The 23,557-nt window shown below is 36.1% G+C and overlaps 1 protein-coding gene across 2 annotated transcripts in view; it reads right to left on the bottom strand.

Annotated features, from left to right (window-relative positions):
- The window catches only part of si:ch211-140l13.3 (centromere protein J), a 77,013-nt gene that overhangs the window by 47,936 nt on the left and 5,520 nt on the right, over nucleotides 1-23,557 (bottom strand). For both annotated transcript variants that reach the window (XM_039748762.1, XM_039748761.1), the window contains exons 2-6: nucleotides 13,503-13,986; nucleotides 11,214-11,310; nucleotides 2,994-3,191; nucleotides 2,765-2,909; nucleotides 1,365-1,464 (exon numbers count right to left, since the gene is read on the bottom strand). In XM_039748762.1, the coding sequence (XP_039604696.1) occupies nucleotides 1,365-1,464; nucleotides 2,765-2,909; nucleotides 2,994-3,191; nucleotides 11,214-11,310; nucleotides 13,503-13,844 (882 nt within the window). In that variant the 5' untranslated portion in view covers nucleotides 13,845-13,986. The remainder of the gene's footprint in view (nucleotides 1-1,364; nucleotides 1,465-2,764; nucleotides 2,910-2,993; nucleotides 3,192-11,213; nucleotides 11,311-13,502; nucleotides 13,987-23,557) is intronic.

Below are 23,557 nucleotides of genomic sequence, written 5' to 3'. Positions count from 1 at the left end.
AATAGTAGTTAACCAAGTCCACTGACTCACCTTAATGCTATGCTATGTGTACATTTTCTAACTTGGAGAGGTTGATATGGCACATGTGTTCTTCAGGTGTGCTGCACAGTATTTAAAGTTGTAATTCAGCAAGTATTAGGTGAATGGAGAGTGGATTAGAACAATTTTATTGAGTACTGTTCATTAAGCTCATTAAGCTCTCAAGTCCTTTTCATCTAATTTCTCCAAAATAACACTGAGCCGAGGTGAGTTGATTCGAGTAGGATGAAGGCTCACTACATTCATTTTTTACGACTGTATTTTGTGAAAAGGTACAAAGCACCATATTGCCAACTAATTATTTTAGTTTAACTATGAAACTGGAGTGTATTTCTTTTGTTGTTATGCATAATTTTTTATTTTCTTGTTTATTATGATTCACTTACATATTAATTGCTATAAAGCACTGTGATGGATTTTGCTTCACTTGCAGGTGCTTGTCCTCATGGGCTGAATTCATCCCAGACGGGTTTTAATATATACTAACTATGAACCGTAAACCATAAACGGACTAGTTCTAAGGACTGGTTCTTAAACTGACAAATCTTCTATTACTTGCTTGCATGAATAGGTTTGTGCAGTTCTGGGACACAAAAAAGTTTCACAATATGAAAGATGTTTCTTCCCATCTTGTTTTATCCCAAACGTCAGGAGCCATTTGATGCCCAATTATGGATTTTCTGTATTCTATCTTCACATTGCTTTCATGACAGTGAAAATTGCTCATATTAACTACACTTGGTTTCCCTTTCTCACTCATATGTTGGTGGAATCTCAATAAGTTGTCCTGAACAGTAGATGTGTCAATGTAATGCTTTGTACAGTAAACAATCAATTGCTTGCATTTATGTCTAGTAAGTACAGACATATTGTCTTTTTACACAGGGAGAAGATTCTGAGTTTCTTACATCGGAATCCATACAAGTAAAATTGTTTAGAATTTAGAATTAGAACTGTTCTTTTAAGGCTTGTGAAAAGTACTTTGTGTTTCAGCAATGCAAAGAGACATAAGAGGAGGTTAAGTAAAAATGCAGTATGACTCGCTGGAAAGGCATTAGATTTCCTAAGTGTGCCAGTTTAACCCTGACTTTTCCCCCCAAGGCAAATCCCTTACCCTGCTTTCACTCCACTTGGTGAGAAATGTATGAAGTCAAACAATCAATATATATGTACTTGTTAATCCTTTGATATCTTGTCATTAAATTAAGGATAGTGCATCTGTTAAATCTTGGAAATGTTACAAACAGAGTCTATGATAAATTAGAAAATAGGCATTAATAAATATACATAATAGAACTTATAGCATTCAAGCTCAAACATTATACCTTTTTATCTTTTTGGAGAATTTCAGTGTCCTTTTTTAGTTGTTCTTCCACAAACTCTTCAAATGTTTTCTGCCTCACCCCAATTCCAGGTCGGATTGGTCTACGATGTAAAAATTAATAAAGAAATAAAGTAAATTGCAATTTTTCCAACAAATGTGAATTATCTTCTGTTTGTAAATGAGTGGAGACCAAATGAGCTCATAAGCTGCCATGAATGCTGCAAGAACAAGAAAACCTCATGTTTACAACACACAGGCCTATAATTATTCTGGGACCTAAGCAATATGATTTTCCAACATAACCTCATTTAGTTACATATGTTATTTTAAATAGTAAAGGGCCAAAAAAAGTGACTTACAAAAAAAGTGACTTTCAAACTACAAATTTTCTTTCCAAAAGGCTTTTACTTGGGAAATGTCATGAGAAAAATATCCTTAAGGAAGAGGTCTCTAGTAATATCTCCACTCAAAGGTATGGCTAACAAATAGTGACAGGTAGCATCTAAAATTGCAAATGTCAGTCACATATTATTTCCATTATTATCTAGATGTACATAAGTAAATTATAATTAAAATCAAAATATTGTGATGGCACCAGCAGGAAAGGAGGAACACATTTTCTTACACACTGCTCCACTTACATAGTTTTAGCATATCACACTGTACTGCAAATGACCATCAAAGAATTATTGCGATGAGCAGTCCAACAAGACAATTATATCTGTTCCTAAATGTACAGTCTGGGTAATACAATAAGAAAGACACTTTAGGAATCAATTTCTGTGTTAGTCTGAAAGACTTAAAATGTAATTAACTGATTTTATAAAACATCGCTTCAATACAAAAACTATATATTAATCATAAGACTGTTGTGTAGGTGATTATAGCCACCCACAAAAATGATATGTGTGGATTTTTTGTCATTGCTTACATTTTTATTTACATACTGAAAATATGATAAAAACACATGAGAACTTTGTTACTGCTGAACAGAATGAATGTGTAAAATGAATAAAACTCCACCACTGAAGTGGGGCAGTACATGGTTAAAGAGTCGAAGATAGGAAACTGTATAAAAAATCAATGTGACAAAGCTAAATTCACCAAGTGACCAGATCCACGACATGGCTATTTTAACAGATATTTTAACACTTAAGTATAAATGCCAGTAAACTATCTATTAAAAGGACAAGAATGGCACTGATACAAATGGCTTCATCAAATTACAGATATCTATATGTCCTACCAAATAAATTAAAAAACCCTAATGCACAAACAAAAATAAACTGTTGATATAATGTTCTCTCCCCATTACCCCATACTGTAAAATATATAGAGATGTGTAGTTTATTCATTCTAAACCTATCATTAATAAATTAATTGTTTTGGGAATTAATGCACCTCTCCTCTGGGTTGAGTGACTTCTTCCTTCTGATACCAAAAGGGCTAGTGACAACCAGGTCCTCTCCTTGCTCACAGGTTGCTTCCTCTTTAATTGGAGACAGGTTCCTCTGGCATGTTTCATCTTTTTCTGGAATGTTGTCATCTGAAGCACAAAATGGTAAATACGCCAATGAGCACGACAAGCATCTGTAAAATATTCAATTATCATATCTTTTCTCGTACATACCTTGAATAAGGTGTTTCTGTTCAGCTTCTGGGATTTCACTTTTCTCTGATTGCCTCTCATTTTCAAGACTGGTTTTGTCAGTTGTTTTTTCTTTGACAGGAGGGTACATTTTGGGCACAACAGAAGTATCTACATTTGTCGGCAAGCTACTTTTTTGATTCAAAGTATGCAGAGGTAAGGCAGCGGGCAACATCAACCCTGCAAAAGACAACATTGTTAAAGAAATTTAGTGATAATAAATTTAGATGTAAAAATCATTTTATTGAATTGGCAATTGCTGTTTTAAATATAATCAGTCATTTTCTAACCTGCTTCGTCTTGAACAGGGTTGTAGGGGTGCTAGAGCCTACCCCAGCTAGCATAGGAAGCAAGGCAGAAACAAACCCCAAACAGGGCACCAGTCCATTGCAAGATGAACACACAAACACACACATTCACACACACACACAAACCTTCCAAGGCCAATATAGCATCTCCAATCAACCCAGCCTGCATTTCTTTGAACTGTGCAAAGAAACCAGAGCACCTGGAGGAAACCCATGCAGACACGGGGAGAACAAGCAAACTTCACATAGGTAGGACCCAGCCTGTGAACCCAGGTCACTTTACTGCAAGGCTGCAGTGCCACCACTGCACCACCCTATGGATACCTGAATATCAAATTTTAGGAAAGCTTAAATTAAATAATAAACAATAAATAATGCTGTATGTATTCCTCCAATGTCTTTCCTCTGTATCCTTGTATGTCTCAACCTCTCTTGCCTGGTGCTTCCTCTCCAGATCACATTCCAGTAAACCCTTGCCTCCTGTCCTCTTTTTGACTACCACCAATGGTAGACAGGTCCACATTACCACTGTCCACTGTGAAAACATCATTAGGATTCATGTGATTACTTCCCATCTTTGAAGGTGACTCAGCATTGGCAGGTAAGTCATTTGCTTTGTTGTCACTGAAACGCACACATACAGACTAGCATTTTATTATATAGTAGACTAGCAGAATACCAGGCTTCAAGAGGAGAAGTAGTGTTTTAAAGAAGGTACGAAAAAGAAAAGGAAAAATTTTAAAAATAACGTAACATGATTGTTAATGTAATTGTTTTGTCATTGATATGAGTGTTGTTCTCATATCTATCTATATATATATCTCTATCTATCTATATATATATATACCTCTATATATATATATATATATATATATATATATATATATATATATATATATATATATATATATATATATATATAAAATACGCACTTGGCAGCGGCCAGAAGTAGTGTGTTAAAGAAGGAAAGAGAAAGAAAAGGAAACATTTTGAAAATAACGTAACATGATTGTCAATGTAATTGTTTTGTCACTGTTATGAGTGTCGCTGTGATATATATATATATAGCAAAATACCAGCTTATAGCGATGTCATGTGTTAAAGAAGTTATGAAAAGAAAAGGAAACATTTTAAAAATAATGTAACATGATTGTCAAAGTAATTGTTTTGTGTATTTGGTGGCAGCGTCACAAAGTTGTTTTCGTAGCTGCATCAGAAAATGTACCACGACGCCTGACACGCCTCCTTTTACTGTTTTCTCACAGCTTGATTGTTGCTGTCATATATATATACACACACACATACACACATACATACATATATATATATACATATATATATACACATACATATCTTCATATCTACATATCTATATACATATCTACACACACAAATTATATATATGTGTGTATGTATGTATGTATGTATGTATGTGTGTGTGTGTGTGTGTGTGTATATATATATATATATATATATATATATACATATATATACACATACATATACTTGTGTGTATGTTTGTATGTGTCTATATGTGTGTGTATAGCTTTGGTCACTGAGTGCAAGGGAAAAATAATGAAATATAGTCTATAAGTTATTAAACAGTAAAACATTAACGTTTTAAGAAGTACAGGTACATTGAGCACTACTGGAGTGGTTATGGTAAACTACATTTTAAAGACTGTGTAACAAAACAGGTAAGTAACTAACAGCAGCTAAAATGTATATGGATCATCTCTAGGTAGTAGATCCCTTTTGAAAGGCGCTACACGACGGCTGTGGTATAGAAATTACATTTTCTATGTGAACGTTCAAATTTGTGCCTCTGGTAATGTGCCTTACCGGCAATTAAAGAAAATTATTTTTGTGTCCTCTGCCGTGTTAAGAGAGAAAGGCTTTGGTTTGGGATAAAAGGAAAAAGGGTGTAAAGAAAGGAAAGTTGCCTTTTCTTTTATATAGTATAGAGAGATGTGTTCGCTGACGTTATGATCGCCTTTTGGCGACAGTCGTGGTGGGTCTTGTGTAGACTGGTGAGACGCCCCGCCATTAATCGGCTGTGATGGCACTGTGAGTCCTCCACTCGTATGCGTGTGTTCATAATCCGAGCTGAGGACCTGATAATCGTATACATGCAAAAGAAAGTGTGAATCGCCTTAATATTATTTTGCCGTGGTGTAGAAAAGGGGTCCCGTGTTTGCACTTGTCTGGGCTATAGCTCAGGGGGCGGATGAAAAAAATTAAAAGTGCTCACTTTGACTTAAGGCAGAAGCGCAGTCAGCGTCTCAAAGGCCGGCACAGCTATGCACGCGCTGGCTGCTCGACTTTTGCTGGGCAGGAGACCCCTTTGTACACACGTTCATGATATCAAAAGTCTCAGCGCTCTTTGGAGGTAATTCATATATTATATATATAGCAAAATACCCTACGCAGCGGAGAAGTAGTGTGTTAAAGAAGTAATGAAAAGAAAAGGAAACATTTTAATAATAACGTAACATGATTGACATTGTCATGAGTGTTGCTATCATATATATTCCTGCCTAAATAAGTCACCCTCGCTTCGCTCTTACTTTTTTACCGTTCATTTAATCATGGCTAGTGGCGGAAAAATTATAAAATGGAAGGAGGATGGCTTTACCAAAACAATTATTGATGGCGAATCGATTATTCATAAAGCTTGAATTGGTGATCTGTTTTCTGTGTTAACCTCATATTTTTCATACTTCTTCTCAAACTAAGGTGGTGCGAGGGTAAAATGAATCGGGATGCGCTGATCAATGTAATCGGTGTACCAGGAAATCATGCATTGACAAAAGCTCCCCTTTGCTTGTAATGCAAAGTGTGATTAAATGCATTATTTTTCAGCGTTATGGAGCACATGCATCGAAGCTTCTCAGCTGTGCTTGTGCTAAGAAAAGGAAAGATTTTAAAAATAGCGTAACACGCTTGTCAATGTGACCTTTTGTAAGTAGTGCCTGGAGGATTCAGTGTGTTGAAACTCTAGAGACAGCGTGTGTATTAACTTGAGGTAAATGGGAGGGAGATGATGACGTGACTCCCCACCCCTTAACTGTCAATCCCCACAAACACAGTCTCTCGAATTTGCATAAGCACACCCTTCACCTACAATTTTAACTTAGTTACAAAGTGATCAAAACTCTCGTTTATATCCTCGTCCTCTCATTAAACTTGTATCCCGCATTACCTGTGGGCATGTGAAACGCCAGCGTAGCCTGTCTATGAACTTAATTTAAAGTTTAGGTTTACACCTTGCTTTCTTTCCGAGGTAGCAGCACTCATGAATATGGTAGTATATGCCACTCGCCGCTTCTTATTGTTTCGCTGCCTTCTCAATTATATAATGCATGTTTTCTTAAGCGCTTTTGTAGGTCTTCCTGGTTTTCTACGTACTGCGTTGACAGTCTGTTCACGTGATTACGTGGGAGGCGTGATGATGTCACAAACTCCGCCCCTACGTCTTTGCAGCTCTACTCCATTACAGTTAATGGAGAAAAATACCTTCCAGTTATGACCATTAGGCGTAGAATTTCGAAATGAAACCTGTCCAACTTTTGTAAGTAAGCTGTAAGGAATGAGCCTGCCAAATTTCAGCCTTCTACCTACACGGGAAGTTGGAGAATTAGTGATGAGTGAGTGAGTGAGTGAGTGAGTGAGTGAGTGAATGAGTGAGTGAGTGAGTGAGTGAGGGCTTTGCCTTTTATTAGTATAGATAATGATTGGAATGCACTGTACTAACTTCCTTTTATACTTTTGAGCACTTCAGTTATACCTACTTTTAACCTCATTTTGCTTAAACTGAAAAGATTCATCACTTTCAATCTTTCCACAGAGCTCAATATATTGAATTTTCAATTGGATATTTAAGGAAAATAAATATACAGTACATACATATTTTTGGTTGATTCTCCAGAGCTTCCACTGAACATTCAAATTAATCTACAAAACCTCCACCAATCATTGTAAGTGTAAATATGTCAGCTATGTGCATATTACCTGGTTATGGTGATGAGTGTGAGAAAAAAATCGAACATAAGAAAAGGAAGAGTTAAGAACAGGTACTGTTAGCTCTGTTGTTATTGAAAAGTTTGGTTTTACTTGTGGGAAGACAGTGCAAGCAGTACAACATAAAAAAGATAAAATACATTATTGAATATGAAGAGGCCATCCAGGCACCTTCCGGCCCCTCAGCAAAACAGGTTCCTACCAAGCAAAATTCCATAAAATGTGAACTACTCTATTGCATACTCTAAGAGCAGAAAATCAATGAGTGGAAGGGGGATACAGCTACAGCAGCTTACCATATTACAAACTGTCTATTTAATTTGTGCCCTAGAAATGCTTTTACTTTGTCAGTAGTAAGATAATGACACTAACCACTAGTTCACACCAAAATCAACTCAGCCACGCAGCATAAGCACTCATCTTTTCAATTCATATTGACTGTTTTCTTTCCCTATTGAATTACTACAAGAGAGATAAAAACAGCACACTTCACAGTTTTTGAACAATAATTTGTGTGAATTTCTCTATATTCTTGCATGAGGTACATTGTCCTGGTGATCTTTTTTTTGTTTGTTTTTTAAGTTTTATTAATTTTATAGCAATCTATACAAATCAATCAATTTTTTACAAAAAGTAAAATTGAGTTAAGAACCAATCGATCCCCACCCCTGACAGAGAGAGCAAGGCAAATGGCGTGAAATTTAAGGCTTGTAAACATACTTTCAAAATTAATAAATTTGATGAGATGGATGCATAAGACAAAGAAATACAGAAATAATTGCTTCCTCTGTGCTTTAAGAGCTTATTTTAAAATATTACTGATTAGATCCTGCCATATTTTGAAAAAAGTCTGTACAGATCCTCTAACTGAGTACATGTATTTGACTTTTTCCAATTTCAAATAGTATAACACATCAGTTTCCCACTGACTTAAAAGAGGAGAGTTTGGGTTCTTCCAGTTTAGCAGAATAATTCTGCATGCCAAAAGTGTAGTGAATTCAATCACAATTTGTTTGTCTTTCTCCACTTTAAACCCATCTGGAAGAACCCCAAACACAGCTGTTAATGGGTTAGGAGGGATTGTGAGACCAAGGCTGTCAGAAAGGTAATTAAAAATTTTGGTCCAGAATAATGTTAATTTGGTGCAGGCACAGAACATGTGACCCAGTGAGGCTGGGACTTGGTTGCAGCGTTCGCAGGTTGGATCATGCCCTGGAAACATTTTGGAGAGTTTTAGACGAGACAGATGTGCTCGATATATAATTTTGAGTTGTATAATTGTATGCTTTGCGCATATGGAGCTCGAGTGAATTCTCTGCATTGCTACTAAACACAAGTTATCGGCAATATACTAATAATCCAATTGTGCTTCACTCACTTAGAATATGGAACCAATGTAGAAAGCATTTTAAGACGGAGAAGCTTCTATCTGTGGCACCTCTGCAAGAGAACCACCTCTTTCAACCTTCGCGAACATATGCAGTTTTTAATGTCTGGAAAAAATTTGGAATTAACTTGCTTAGATATCTTTATATAGACAAAGTCTTTGCATCCTATGAACAATTACATTCCATTCTGAGATGATAGTGATTGGCAGGCACAGATGCTGGCAAAGCAACCAATGTACTGAAATGGAAATTCAAAAATAAGTAGTGGCAATATAAATAAAAATGTCTGAAAACAAATTATGTTTTTTGAGCTGATTGTTTCTCTGAGGCATGGTGAGTAATGAAATTGCTACATTTTAAAAAAATAAACCTGTTTCCTTTTCCAATATTATTGTAAGAAAGCAAGTGAGGTTTTTGACTCTGGAAAAAATGAATATACTGTACATGTCTACATGGTACTGATCTTCAATCTTTAAGATGCTTTGAGAACATGTCAACATATACCAGATATTGTATTTTGTGTCAATATTATTGCAATATTAATTTTAGCCCATATCACCCAGCCCCAAGTGCAACTACTGTATGTCTTTTTCATAACATGGAGATCACAACTATACCTGCTATTCCGGATACTATTCCAGTACATTGTACAACTTAAGAACAAATTCTCTCGACTTCTTCTCAACATGCTGTGCTATACAATATTCTGTTAGCCTTCATACTCACTGCTGCATGTATATTGGATGTAGATAGTGAAGAGTCAACTATGATTCCTACATCCTTCTCATAAGGTGCATATTTAAGTTTTAGACTTCTCATTGTGTACTCAAATCTAACATGTTTGTTTTACTTCTTTCTTCCAGTTTTACACTAAGTTTTACTAGCACATATCTTTGTAAGTCTGAAATCTGTCAAGGACCATCTGTAATGATTTTGCTGACTCTAGAGTATCCTCTGATCCACATTGCTTAGTATCATCACCAAACTTAACCAGCTTGTTAGTTACATTTTTATCTAGACCATTTTTATAAATTAAAAAGAAAAGTGGCTCCGGTTTTGATTCCTGAGGAGCATCACTTTTAATGTAGCTTTATTCAAATAAGGATTCTCTCACTATAATTTTTTGCATTCAGTGTGCCATGTTTCCATGTTCTTCTCCATCTAACTACTACACAGTAATAGTGAAACATGGTCTTACTTCTGATCTGAGAACAATTAGCTGTCCTCTATCAATTATGAGGCGTTGCGTACTATTGTTAACCCTCCTTTGGCCTATATATACAGTTTACATGTGTTAACATAGTGTAAGGTGTTTCTGTTTAATAGACTGATATTTTTGTTCTTGATTAAATGTCGGTTTTGCATCTAAATGTGATTTTACTGTATTTATAACTATGTACAGTGGTCAGAAGCTACTAAGGTGTAAAAAGAAACTGAATTCAATATATACAGTAAAACATTTTCTTCCTCACTATTTGTATGTTATTGATGTATGTGTGTGATATGCTTACAGTACTTGTTATAATCAAACTTCTTCTTGTATTGGTTATGCTATGACTGATCTTTTTAGGAAACACAACTCAGGGTTTTGATTGTAGATTCAATATATTTTGTATTAGTTTAGCCATTTTTGTAAACCAGAAGTCACAAAGAAATATGAAATCTACAGGTTTAATAAAACATGAAACTGACTGTTTGTTGTCATACCACCACAGAGAATGATTATAGAATAATTAAGTGTAATGACTCAAGTGTAATATCTTTTCTATGGCAGACTTCTTCTTGTATTTAATAATAAATTCATGAAAGTATTTGCAACTGCACTTCTACCAACATTATGAGTTAGTCTATTTATTACAGGCTTACAGAAAACCAAAGACCATATGGGAAGGAGAAGAGAACCCTGGGCAAGACAACAATTCATATCTGCACAAGAACACACACACTCGATCATTACTTAGTGTGCCATTTAACCTAATACTCCTGTCTTCTGAATGTGGAGGAAAAATAGAGTATCCAGAAGAAAATTAATCCATGTAAAAATAGTACATAAAAGAAGAAATATAGCTTTTTGCCTCAATATGATACATTTAAAGCTGCATTAAGAATTGTTTGCCTATTTGTGAAAATGCAAATAATTGGCTGTAATGGATTTCATCACATCTCTATTACCCAACATCAACCTAAAGAACTCTTGCATGGAAACAAAAAATAACAATAAATGTACACAAAGAACATAAGCAATAGTAACATATTCAGTGTGCGAACAGAGAAGCATTTTGTAGTTGCTCACCTCTTAACTTGCCTCCTCCTCCCTTTCTCTAATAGGATAGACATTGTTAATTCATCTCCTGTGTTATACATGTTACATCAGATGGGCAATACCCATCACTTATGAAATCCACTCCCTTCCTACAAATTCTGTTTTGATAGCATAATTTGATGTTTAAGGCACTTTTTTATTGTGAGAAATAAAATGCACTTGCCTGGATTGATTAGAGATATAATCCTGTTTTGCTCCTGTACCAGCCTCTGCAAATGTTCCATATGCTGTCTGATTAGTTGTTCTTGAGGTTCAGGGGTCTAAATTGAGCAAAGTGACATGCATAATGAGCTTGTAATCTTCTGGTACAAGAAAATCAGTGGTTTGGGAGATGCTGTATATTATTTTTTACACTACACAAAGTAGTCTTCAAGGTACAACAATTAAAAATTATAATTGGAAAAACAATCCCATACAAAACATATCAAATTCTTTGATAGAAGAGTAATTGTGACTAGTAGCAGATTAATTTAACTTTCTTGTATAATGGTGCTTCTTTACTCTCCAGTAGCCTACAATATAAACACAACATCTATTTAAGTTACCTTAAATAACAATGTTACTGTCCTAAGGACTGCACATATTTATTAAAATGTTTCTTTTAGAATGGTTAATGAATATTTACTTCTTAATAATAAAGTTAATGTGATTCCAGTGATCACATTATCCCTATTGACAGGACACTGCATGCATCACTCTTACAGTTTAAGATGAAAGGGTTTTATAATTGGTTGCATAGAGCACTATTTTTTTCTTGCCAACTCAGTATGTATTTTGATTGACAAGTGAATGTACACCTTTTTTTTACATAATGTATTAGTATAATAAATGGAAGTGAGAGATAGAGAGGCTCTAAGCCTGAATCAGGTGTAAGCTTACTTCAGTTGACTGGTATATGTGTAAGGTGTTTTATACAAATTGTGTTAAATTTGAATGTATCTGTGTAATTATTTTTATGCTGCGATTGCCTAATCACAGGTAGCAATGGAATAGCATGTTTACCATACATAGCACATAATTTATACATAATGCACAGTATTTCCTGTAGTTGGATTAGTCCCAAGTCAGATCATATTCATACCTCACCCAAAGCACTCCCAAGTTTGTTTGGTAGAGATCACAGATTCTAAAGGGTCTTGGTCTGGTTGTTTTTTTTTCACACCAGAATGCAATTAGCATGTTAATATCTACTTAAACTAATGGGACTACATGGGAAACACTTCAGAGTTCAAAACAACTGCTCCAAAGTAGGTGTGGAAACACCTTAAAACTTTGCCCTTTACCATATTTTGTGAAGCAACTGAGGGCCTAGCTATCCGTGCTAACAGCAAATGTGCTCCCTGTTGCATTTTAATAATCTGAATAGTGACTGAGAGTTTTCACAGATATCTGGATGAGATATTGGGACAACATATAAATATCAATGAAGCAAAAAATCTTCACTATTTTGTAAAATGTTTCCCAATTTTAATTTGAAGTGCTTCCTCTTTAGATGCCCTAGTATGTAGAGTTTGATTTTTACTGTGCTCCCATTATCTACTGTTACATCCATGGAATGTTTAGCTTGATTTGCATTGTCTTATAATGTAAAATGTGTAATACCATGAAAGATATTGCAAAGAATATTTTGGTTGAATGCCTAAATTTTATCAGATGCTATCCTGTAATATGCTCTGTCAGGGAAAGGTCAGTTAATGAGAGTCAGTTCATCATCTTCACCATTTTCTACTGCAATAACTTCAGTACAGTCACCATTGAACAGTCTGACAATAAGACTAATAATAATAATAGAATAACTATTGTAATAAAAATTATAATATTTACATCAGCAGCACACAAAATCACACAGTGCTTTATTCACCATATACAATGCTTGTCCAAAAAGTTTCTGTGTTTCAAAATTAACAAAAAATGTCTGCAATTTATTTTGGATAAACTTAAGATGTCCCAATGCTACTGCAGTTTCATGAAACAAACATTTTCTTGCCACGTGCACAGTAATAAATAGCCCTCAAAAAGGCAGGGTGTAATGTCATAAATCTTAAACACAAATCAAGAAAGAAAGAATGCATGTTTTAAAACATAGAAAGTAACTGGAAACCCCGAAAACAATGTCCTTCCCCATCCACCAAACACCCCATAACTTGCTATATCAGATTTTCACCTCACTGAAGCACTCAAAAATATCATCCATTGACAGAGTTATGACAGTGTTCCATAAGAACTGAAGAATTTGTTGCAAACACACAATTCAGACAGGTACAAGAAGGGCACACACACAGTGGTAGGCAAGTCTGTGGGATTACCCAGACCAAATTAGAGTGCAACAGTTGTTATTTTCATATGTTTAAACCAATCTATAATAAATTCCTAGCAATAAAATAATCATGCTGAAAGAATCTACGGGCAAACTTTGTATTATTCAAATAACTGCAAAGACTGATGTACTAACCTGCAGCCGTGGCTGATATACAAGGGCTTGCTGCCCAACTGGATGATGCAGCACAGGAACACTGGGTATGTCACTTTGGAGATGGCCTTGGTTCAAATTTGGATATAAGTAGTTTGGCAAATGAAAAGGACTTGAAAAAATACTGTGAGAAGGTGAATCCAGGGCAGTGTGGTTGCTTAACATATTACTAAGTGGGTTTAGGTTTGTGCTGTGAGTGGACCGATCCTGTGAGATTCCACTGCTCTTGTCACCTTGTACCTGAGTATCTTGCGAGTTACAGATAGACAGCTCCATCTCGGGTGATAGATCAGCACTCCATTGGCGTAAATATTTTTTATCCATTGCAATAAATGCTCACTTTTCCAGAATACATCTGATTCCCACACTCTAATGAAATTCATAGCATTCTGCAATTTCAGGCTTCTTCTTGGCCTCCTTTCTTCTCATCTTGACTAAAGACAACTCCATCCTGCCATTAGTAAGACTATAAAAGAAAAAGACAATATAAAGTGTTTTTTCAATAAAAAATAATCCACGACAAACTAATCCATTCAATAGTGTAGGTTTTGGAAAAGCTGTTTTCTAAAAATGTAAATTTTCTTTAAGCTTTTTATTGTGTTCCCAGAGCCACAGTGTTAGATTGCTGCAGAGTTGCTTTTCATTTCCTTTAGTCACCTTCAATTAAAAATGTTTACTTAATTTCACTTCTCATCACTTAATATATGCTTGTCTGATACATGCACCTCAGTTTTCACAGCATTTTGTTGATGTAATCTGTTGACTGTCTTAAAACATAATTTTTGTAAATTTCAAGTTAAAGTTATTTCATCATAGTCTTGGTATAAATTGCCACATGTGATTGTGTTCTAAAGTGAAACCTTTTTCATAAATAACAAAAACACCTCATCATTTCTTGCACTTTACAAAAGGACATAAGGTAACCCTGGTCCAAACATGGAAAAAAAGGCTTAAATTTACCAATTATCAATTTTTAGGGAAAGAATGGTATCAAAGATTAACCAAGTTTATTGTGAAACAGTATGCCCACACCAATTAAAAAGTAATTTAAAAATTAAGCTGTTGTTGAGAATAATTCATTTCACAAGAAAATCGACTATGCACATCATCTTGGTGAATTTCTCTCTCTCTGAATAACATTTATCCATCCAGAATTGTGGTTTCCTCTAGCTTGTGTTGAGAATACCACACACACCACATACATTTTGAGAATCAACTACTTTCAGGTACATTGTCTTTTAGGATTTAGATAGGTAAGTTACATTATAGTTTTAAATAAGCAAAATGTCTGACTGTGAAGAAGAGGATACATTTAGCAATATTGCTGAACCCTATTTGTACGAGCCAGAACATACTGATTGAGATGATCAAAAAGAGAGATGAGGAAAGTGCAGAAAAGAAGGCATAATTGGAAAGACAAGACAAAAAGACAAGGACAAAAAGGGCAAAATATGCAGCTTTTGAACAAGATGAACTGAATATCCTCTTCCACAGCCTTGCTTGTAACACATTCTTGGATCACACCAATATTATTATAAGGAAAGGGCTGATACATTGTGGACACAAAAAGCAAACAGATTTTTTTTCCAATAAAAAATTATGACTGTGCATTACATACTGTATATAGTGTACACAATACTGTATACACTCCTACTGGTTATATGCAACAAAGAATCTGCTTCAAAACCGGGTGTATGCACTCACATAGTGTGTATTATACCAGCAAATCCTACCAAAGCAAGTTGGTTAATGTAATGGAGCACAGCAACTCTGAAGACCAATCAACAGAACACTTACATGTGGAAAAGTCCGTACGATAACATACTAGGCATAATATAGGAGTCAATTATACTAACAGTTATCATCAACCAAGACATCGGTCCGATTGAAAGTATAATAAAACTGGCAATATGAAGCAGTTGTGTACCTACCTAATGAACTCACTATTAATTACATCCTTATATCATTTTTCTAGATCCTTGCACTCTAATTAGAATGTACTATAACTGTGATTTATGTTTAAAATACAGTGTACAAATATAAATATTCAAACATAACCTGTAAAAGATAACCTGTAAATGCTTTTTTCTATAATTTAGGATTTATCATAGATATAGCTTTTATTTCTATATCCATAAAAGTAGTGCAGCTTTTAGTGAGATGTTATTTAAACTACTGAACAAGGTTCTTTTTAAAATGTAAACATACAAACAAGTTAAAAAATGCTTACACATTTTCAGAAAAGGGGTGTATGAAGGTGTATTACTTATTTAAATAAAATTAACTGCAATACCCTGTTGCTGCTATTGTGTCTTTAATGGTTTAATACCTAAGTGCTGTGTTATTGGAATTCATCAAGCCGCCTTTGGACCTTTTATGAACCAAGCTACCAGGACACAGCTGGAGAAACAGTTCCTGAGCTTTGGACAAGAAACGTGTCTTGCTTTCACTAAAGCTAAAACTCTTGTTTTAGGATATTAATGTGGTGTTTTCTCAGTTGTTTGCTCCAAGGAGCTAAACCAGCATTAAAAGCAAAGCTTTTTTGACTATGATTAGATTAGCATTAGACTCAAGATAAAATACACTAGCTTTCTGGGATCATAAGTTTCCTGTGCAAAATATAGTTGCTGTAGTCAGCATGATCATAGTCACTCTGATAAGCAATGTGTGCAGAAAAAACATGTTTAACAGTATGTTTAGAAACCAAGCATTTGAAGCTGATGTGGGTTTTTTTACTGCGAAAGTGAAAATGCTGTGCTTGAGTTGAAGTTGAAGTTTTGTTATAAAAAGGTCAATTTAATCTAAGATGAGCCATGATGACTGCTCTACATGAATTACAGTAGATCACCATGTCAAGGAGCTTGAAGAGCATAATATAAATTTACAGAAGGAAGTGTCAGAGCCTTACACCTACAACATTGATACCCATATACCCCTAAGAACTGAAAGGGTAACATTTTCATTTGGAATTCATAGTGAAATATGCAGAGCAGTGAAAGGAACTGTAAAACGGGCAGAAAAACTGACATTTTAACAAATCCCTGTCTATCACACACTCCTGTGTGCTTAAAACAGTACTTTTAATCAGGAGGACATAAAGAGATGGCATAGGAGCTGCTGTAGGTAGGAATTATTCAATCTATAATTAGTCCACTTTACTCCCTTGCCTGGTCAATCTGGAAACTAGTTGGATCTTTAGAGAATAACTATTGATTACAAGGGTATGAATGCTAAGGCACCACAGTTAGCTACTGCTATCCATGGCATTGTTATCATCATTGAAAACATCATGAAAATAATATAAAGTGGAATACCAGATTTAGCTAACACACTCTACTATTTAGCCAACCCTACTGCAACTCAGAGCCAAGATTACTTTGCTTTTACCTAGAAGGACAGACAGTGCAATTTCCATGTGCTGCCACATGGATATTTGCCCTAAATTCTGTCATAGTTTTGTGGTACTTGACAGAATTATCTGACAAATCACCAGATGTAAGACAGTGAATAATAAGGCTCTGCTCAAAAAGTATATCTTTTAACAGTAGTGGAAAGCAATGAATTATATTTACTTTTATTTCTGTACTTGAGTATATTTTGTAGGGAATTGTACTTTGTAAAGTATTTTTAAATCTAAATATGTTTACTCTTTAAAAAGTATATTTATTGGGGCTGCTGATTAATCACAGTTAATCTGTGCAATTAACACGTTAAAAAATTCTGCAATTAAACTTTTTAATGCAACACCTAAATGCATTAATTCCGGCTAATTTGACAGCACTTCACATGTTGTTAATGAAACAGCTCCAAACAAGTTTAAGTTTATTAGCAGTAGTAGCAGTGTACAACTGCTACATAAACATATTGTACACATATCTGTCTTATGTATGCTGTTTTTTACTGCCTGGGATTTCACACATTTAACTTGCAACAACTTTCTTCATTCAAGGACTGAGAGTGGGAAGGTGGTGATTGACAACATCAACCTTCAAGGAAGGGACTTCCAGGCTGCTGTCAGGAACTGTTCCAATCGGTAAATATTTGGAATTAGGCCACTAAATACAGAAAGAGAAGGGAAAAGCTATTGTGAGACATCAGATACATGTGTCAAGATTGCATTCTTTTGAGCAGAAAAAATAAAAAGATTTAATATAAGAGGATCTCTTGAACCAACTATCCATTCATCCATCCATTCATTTTCTGCCGCTTATTCAAGTCCAGTTCCCACTAGCAACATTCTGCACAAAGATGCCCAGACGTTCATTTTCCCCATCACCTTCTCCTCCAGTGAGAATAGTGATGTTTTTTGAAACCAATGAGAGGTACAATCTCACCAGTGTGTCCTGGGTCTGCCCCCTGATCTCCTACTGGTTGTACATGCCCAAAATACCTCAACAAGAGGATACAGCAACCATCCTAACCAGAAGCCCAAGCCTAATCAAATGGCTCATTTTGATGTGGTGAAACAGCAGCTCTAATTTTAGCTCTCCTCCTAAATATCTTTGCTTCTAACCCTATTTCTAAGGCTGAGCTTAGGCATGTTGCAAAGGAAGCTCATTTCTGCTACTTGTATTTCCAATCTAGTTCTTTTGGTCACTACCCAAAGCACATGACCTTAGGTGAGGAGAGGGATATAGATAAATCTTTTGGCTCACCTCTCTCTTCACCATGACTGACCTGTACAGCATCCGCAACTGCAGACACTACTCCAATCTTCCAAATCAATATCATGCTCCCCTTTCCCTCATTCATGAATATAACCAGAGATATTTAAACTCCTCTGCTTGAGGTAACAGTTCATCCCCATCCTGGGCATAAAATTTAAATAAACTAGTATAACTAAATGGGTCTGCTTAAGCAATTGGCTGAATCTAATAGTTAGAAAATCAGTAATATATTATTTTTTATCTTCATATCATTTTAAAGACATCATTATTGACAGAACCAATCACAGTGGCAGACTAATTTGCATTGTGATGTGGCTCAGAATAAAAAAATAAAAAAATTTACTTGACTGATTGTTGACTGATTAGAGTTTCACTGTTTATTCAATTGTTTCTGTTATTAAAACTGTTCTGTGATAGAAAGATATCACCAAGTTATTTCTGCATTATAGAAAAGTATAACGCATGAAGGAAATATGTAAAATTTCAATTTATATACTGTTAATTTTGATTAAAACTTTTAATCATGTAATTAACTGTGATCATATTTTTAATCAAACAGTAGCCCTAATATTTATTTAGTAACAATCCTACTTTGCTACATTTTCAAAATGGTTCGTTACAAAGTACAATTGATTGGCTATTTTCAAAATTCTCAGTGGTCAGTTAAAACAAAACTACATGCAAATAATTTGGTGGTTGTAGGTTATGATCTTGAAGCTCAAAGTATTCTAGTAAATGATATAACTACCATGCAGTTTTATCAGTTTCTCTGGCTCAGTAAGTGGATGCACCTTACTATGTTAAGATGTAATGATCCAGTTTACTGGCTACGGAGGCCATGATTCAGTGTTGCCAGATCTGTGGTTTTCATGTCTAATTAGGCTTTTCTTTATTGGTTTCTGCAGGAAAAATGAGCTCTTGTGTGTTGCATTTTTAGGGCATCTTTTGAAAAACAGTGTGGTAATTTAGGCTATTTTTTTTTTGGTCATTTTAAAATCACCTCTAACTCTGTAGCAAAATACTCCAAATTCCAAGTGGAGACCCCCCCACCCCCCTTTTCTCAATGATATCAGTGTGCAGTATTGCACTCAAAACTCTGAGACATAACTTTATTGGTGGCTTATTGTCTATACTTTACGTAATGGGCTGGTTCTTTCACCATTGTGTGGGTTTTGAGCTGTCTTTGGCCTGGAAATTTTTGCAGGACCTGGCACCCTTTCCCTGATCCCACCATTAATCTTGTCTATAGTGTCTTCATGTTTCTGCTACACATAGAGATATCTGCTCAATATAAGACACAGTGGAAAGTTCTCTGTGGAGTCAACATAGTGTCATTCTTTATTGAGAAAACAGACAGTACTATACACCATTGGTCACATTTAGAACAAGTGTTTAATCTCAAGGACATAGGAGCAATATAAAATGTAAGGTGCATCTCAAAAGCTGTGGATTTGCCCTGTACAATTTACAAAAACCCATGAAAGTAAACTCATAAATAATCATAGTTAATTGCACTAAAAATACCACAGTAAATCTGTTACAAGCAAGGCAGTGCCACCAGTGACACATGAAAATCACCCAATAGGAAAACCCACTGATGCAAATCCAGGCTCAAGACTCACTACTTTAGTCTAGCACACCCTACACAGAGCTGCTGATTAGTTGTGCATACTGCATCTCTGTTTTGTTAGTCATTTGAACAAAAACATCCATCCATCCATTCATTACCCTACCCGCTATATCCTAACTACAGGGTCACGGGGGTCTGCTGGAGCCAATCCCAGCCAACACAGGGCGCAAGGCAGGAAACAATCCCCGGGCAGGGCGCCAGCCCACCACAGTGTACAAAAACATAAATAATATAATAATTATGAAAACTTTACAACAATCTTCTCTCTTGTTTCACTTTCCAGTATCCTGCTCCAGCACCTGGTGCTACTGCTTTATTTCCAAGTTGTTTTGCTGCCCACGGAAAGACCTCTGAGATAATGAGAGTACTGGAATCAATGAATGGAAAGACTGTCATCATATTGGACAGACAGCAGACTCTACTGTAAAATGCCCAATGTGGTGGGCAGTCAATGGGCATAGGTCTCCAGGGCTAACTGTGTCTAACTTTGTTTTCTGATATGTCTGTTATAACTGATTGCAGATTTCCCAGAGGTTTATTTTATCAGGGGATTAAGCTGACTGGAGTTTGTCTTCCTCTCCTTTGTTGTACACCGGCCAATGAATTAATGGACAAATATTGTTAGGTTCCATCTATATTAATCAGTTTCATACTACTTTGTTTTCCTGTATGTTTTAGCAAATCAGTCTTTATGTGTACTATTTATGTAATGAGTAATTTGTATTCTCTGTCATTGCATTCACCTGAAAACTTGTTACAGTATAGCACTCTGAGCTTGTACTCAGTGAAGAAGTTATACAAAAACAAACTGAACTTAACTACCTAACTGAACTAATGTAAAATTGAATAAATCAGTATTAAGCTACCTGACCAGTATTTGCTTCTGTCCTGCACCTTTCATTCCTGAAACTCAAACTTTCTGGATTTAAACTGAAAATGCTGCCAGCCTAAGCTCTGTGTTCATGTTTAGGACTACATGGTTCTGGAAAACAAAATGATCTAGAGAATATCATGAAGATCATGACCAGAGAAGATCATGATGGATGTCATGGGAGCTAATGCATACCAATGTTCTTGTGTTGATGTTAAAAGTGGAACTCAAGAAGAAGATTCTGAAATCAAAGAAGTTTAGAAGAGAAAGACCACAAGGTAAACGCAAGAATGACCAAAGTCATAATTAGTGGTGAAGAGGCAGTAGGCATGGAAGAGGTGGGTGTATTGCTCTGTGGAATGTAAAGTAAAGATGTTGTGTGGAACTCAAACCAATACACATTTTTGGACATGGGTATATTAAAGATGAGTGGTGTGAATGGTAGTCTGCAGGAAGCAAGTATGGCCTTTTGGGTCTTGTTCCATGCACCGTCTTCCAGTTTTGCGAGCATGGAGCAGGACCCGCACCGTCACAAATGGTGGCAGTGGTGGAATGAGCTGGCAATGGGGACTGAAGAAGGAGACAGAGCAGCAAGTGGGATAGGTGCCAGACTTTGTGGAAAATAACCCACAGACCCAAGCCAGAGGAGGACATTTTAGAGACTGGATTTTTTAATGGACATTTATTTATTGATTGGTTTTAATTGTCTTTTAAAAGTTCTTATTCTTTTAATGTCCTGTTTTAACAAGGTGGACTTGGATTGGCTTTAATGTGGGATTTTTAGTGCTTTGATTGTGGTTTTAGTGCAGAGTCAGGGCCAAGCCACATACCTGGGCTGCCAGTTGCACTGGGTTGATTGAGGCTTGGAGCCTTCCCATGAAACTGGTGGCTTAAGGGGGAAGGAGTGTGATATAGCTCTAAGCAGATGGCCAGTTTTTAAATAAATAATCAACACACTCGTGGCTTAAGGAGGGGGAGTGGTAGCGTGGTGGAAGCGGTTCCCAGGCACGATGCAGCCGTGGGGATTTCCACACTGAAGTGCATAATGTCTGTAATTGATGCCGGGAGCTGCTACTCGCCACACCTATGCCACGTCCCCATTATAAAAAGGAGAAGCACAAGTGCGGAGGGGCGAAATTAAGAAAGTGAAAAGAAGAGACAGATGTGAAGGAGAGAAGAAGGCAGGAGATTGTAAAAGCCAGTGCGGGAGCGAGTGAAAGCAGCCTCGCTTGAGCAAATGCAGGCAGCTGGGAGGAGAGCCCCTGGAAAAAAGTGTATGACTGAGGTGGATGGATTGGGTTGCTCCTGCTTAGTTGTTCCGAGGAGCTGGAGTGATTGGGAGTGTGGACGGCTTGCCGTGTAAGGTCAAGAAGGCAGCGGGAGTCAAGGAGGCTTGGAAGGGAGAGCCCCAGCATGAGAGCCCTGACCGTTGGGGGAACCCAAGTCTCGGTCCGGCATGTGAGCTGTACGTAGCCAGGGAGCAGAAGGCTACTGGACCACTTGAGAGTCAGCTGCACCTGTGGATAGGGCAGCTCCCCTGTTGCAAAGCATGTATGGGAGAAGCAGGGGAGCCGCCAGCTAAGAGGAGAATGCACCGTTTTTTTTTTTTTTTTAAAAAAAGGACAGCTTACAGGTACTACCATTATTTTAACCTCATTTTTAAGATTTATTTAATGGGATTATTTTAAACCACTTTTTTCACCTCGTTTTTATGGATTATTTTATTTATGGATTTTTTGAAGCACTGCACTATGGACATTGTTTTTGTTTGTTTTTTGTTTTTAATAAAAGCACTTTGACACTTTTACATCATCCCCTTGCTACAAGTGTGATTTGACCCCATCTGCCAGTTCATCCAGTTACATTACCGATGGTGCTGGGTTCAAGAGGCTCCAAAAACTGGAAGAGGGAGCTTGGAGCAGGACCTGCATCGTCATATTTTGTTTGTTCAAAGTGTACTATAAAGTTGATAAACGTAAATTTAGATTTTTAACAATGCAGTTGTCCTGGAGAAAGTAAAGAAGTTCTGCCAACGGTGAAGTGCACAGAAGAAATTACAGGAGCTTTCCTCCATTTTGACTTCTAAGAAAGCCTCTCTGGCATTGAAGGGAAAGGTTTATAACTGCTGAGTGATGAGCAGTATTCTCTATGAAATGAGACTTGGTCGACGAAAGCAGAACATGAAGCAAAACTGAAACAAACAGAGATAACAGTGATCAGGTAGATGTATGAAGTGTGTAAGAGTTTAGGGCAGAACAAATCAATAATCTGGAAGCCAGGAATGCCAATTTTTAATTCTGAACAACCAAATTACAGGTACACAAAGTCTGGTAGACTACCGGATGTTTTTGATCATTGGATCAACCAATATTTTCCAAACCAATTAGATAAAAGCAAAAGGCTCAAATCTTTATTTACAAAATTGTTTCGGTGTTGCTTTTAATGACAGCTGCATAGACCACTGGACTGTCATAACTACTATCTCACAAATACACACCAACTACTGAACAATATACTGAACTCAGGTAATAGGTCTATAAAGCAAGCAAGGTAAAAAGTAGTGTTAGCTTTAACAACTAGTGCAGTTAAGGCAAGAATATCAAAATATATTTGTATCTTATTTGATTACTGCAACATAAATAAGAGAAGAATGAATGCTTACTTCATTATGAATTTAAAAGAGAGAAAGGAACAGGCGAGCTCTTCTGTTACTGCTTCAACACCAGTAATTACAAGCAACACTGTGACAAAAATAACTGCTTAGCTTATTAAATATGGAGGATATTCCACAAAGTTGATAGTTCAGAATAACACAACAGATAAAATTGATAATGTTTCTGACAGAAAAGTTTAATTTACTGTGAATTAG

Source organism: Polypterus senegalus, chromosome 3 (assembly GCF_016835505.1).
Source record: "Polypterus senegalus isolate Bchr_013 chromosome 3, ASM1683550v1, whole genome shotgun sequence".
Taxonomy (NCBI): domain Eukaryota; kingdom Metazoa; phylum Chordata; class Cladistia; order Polypteriformes; family Polypteridae; genus Polypterus; species Polypterus senegalus.
This window is presented reverse-complemented; position numbering and strand designations above follow the sequence as displayed.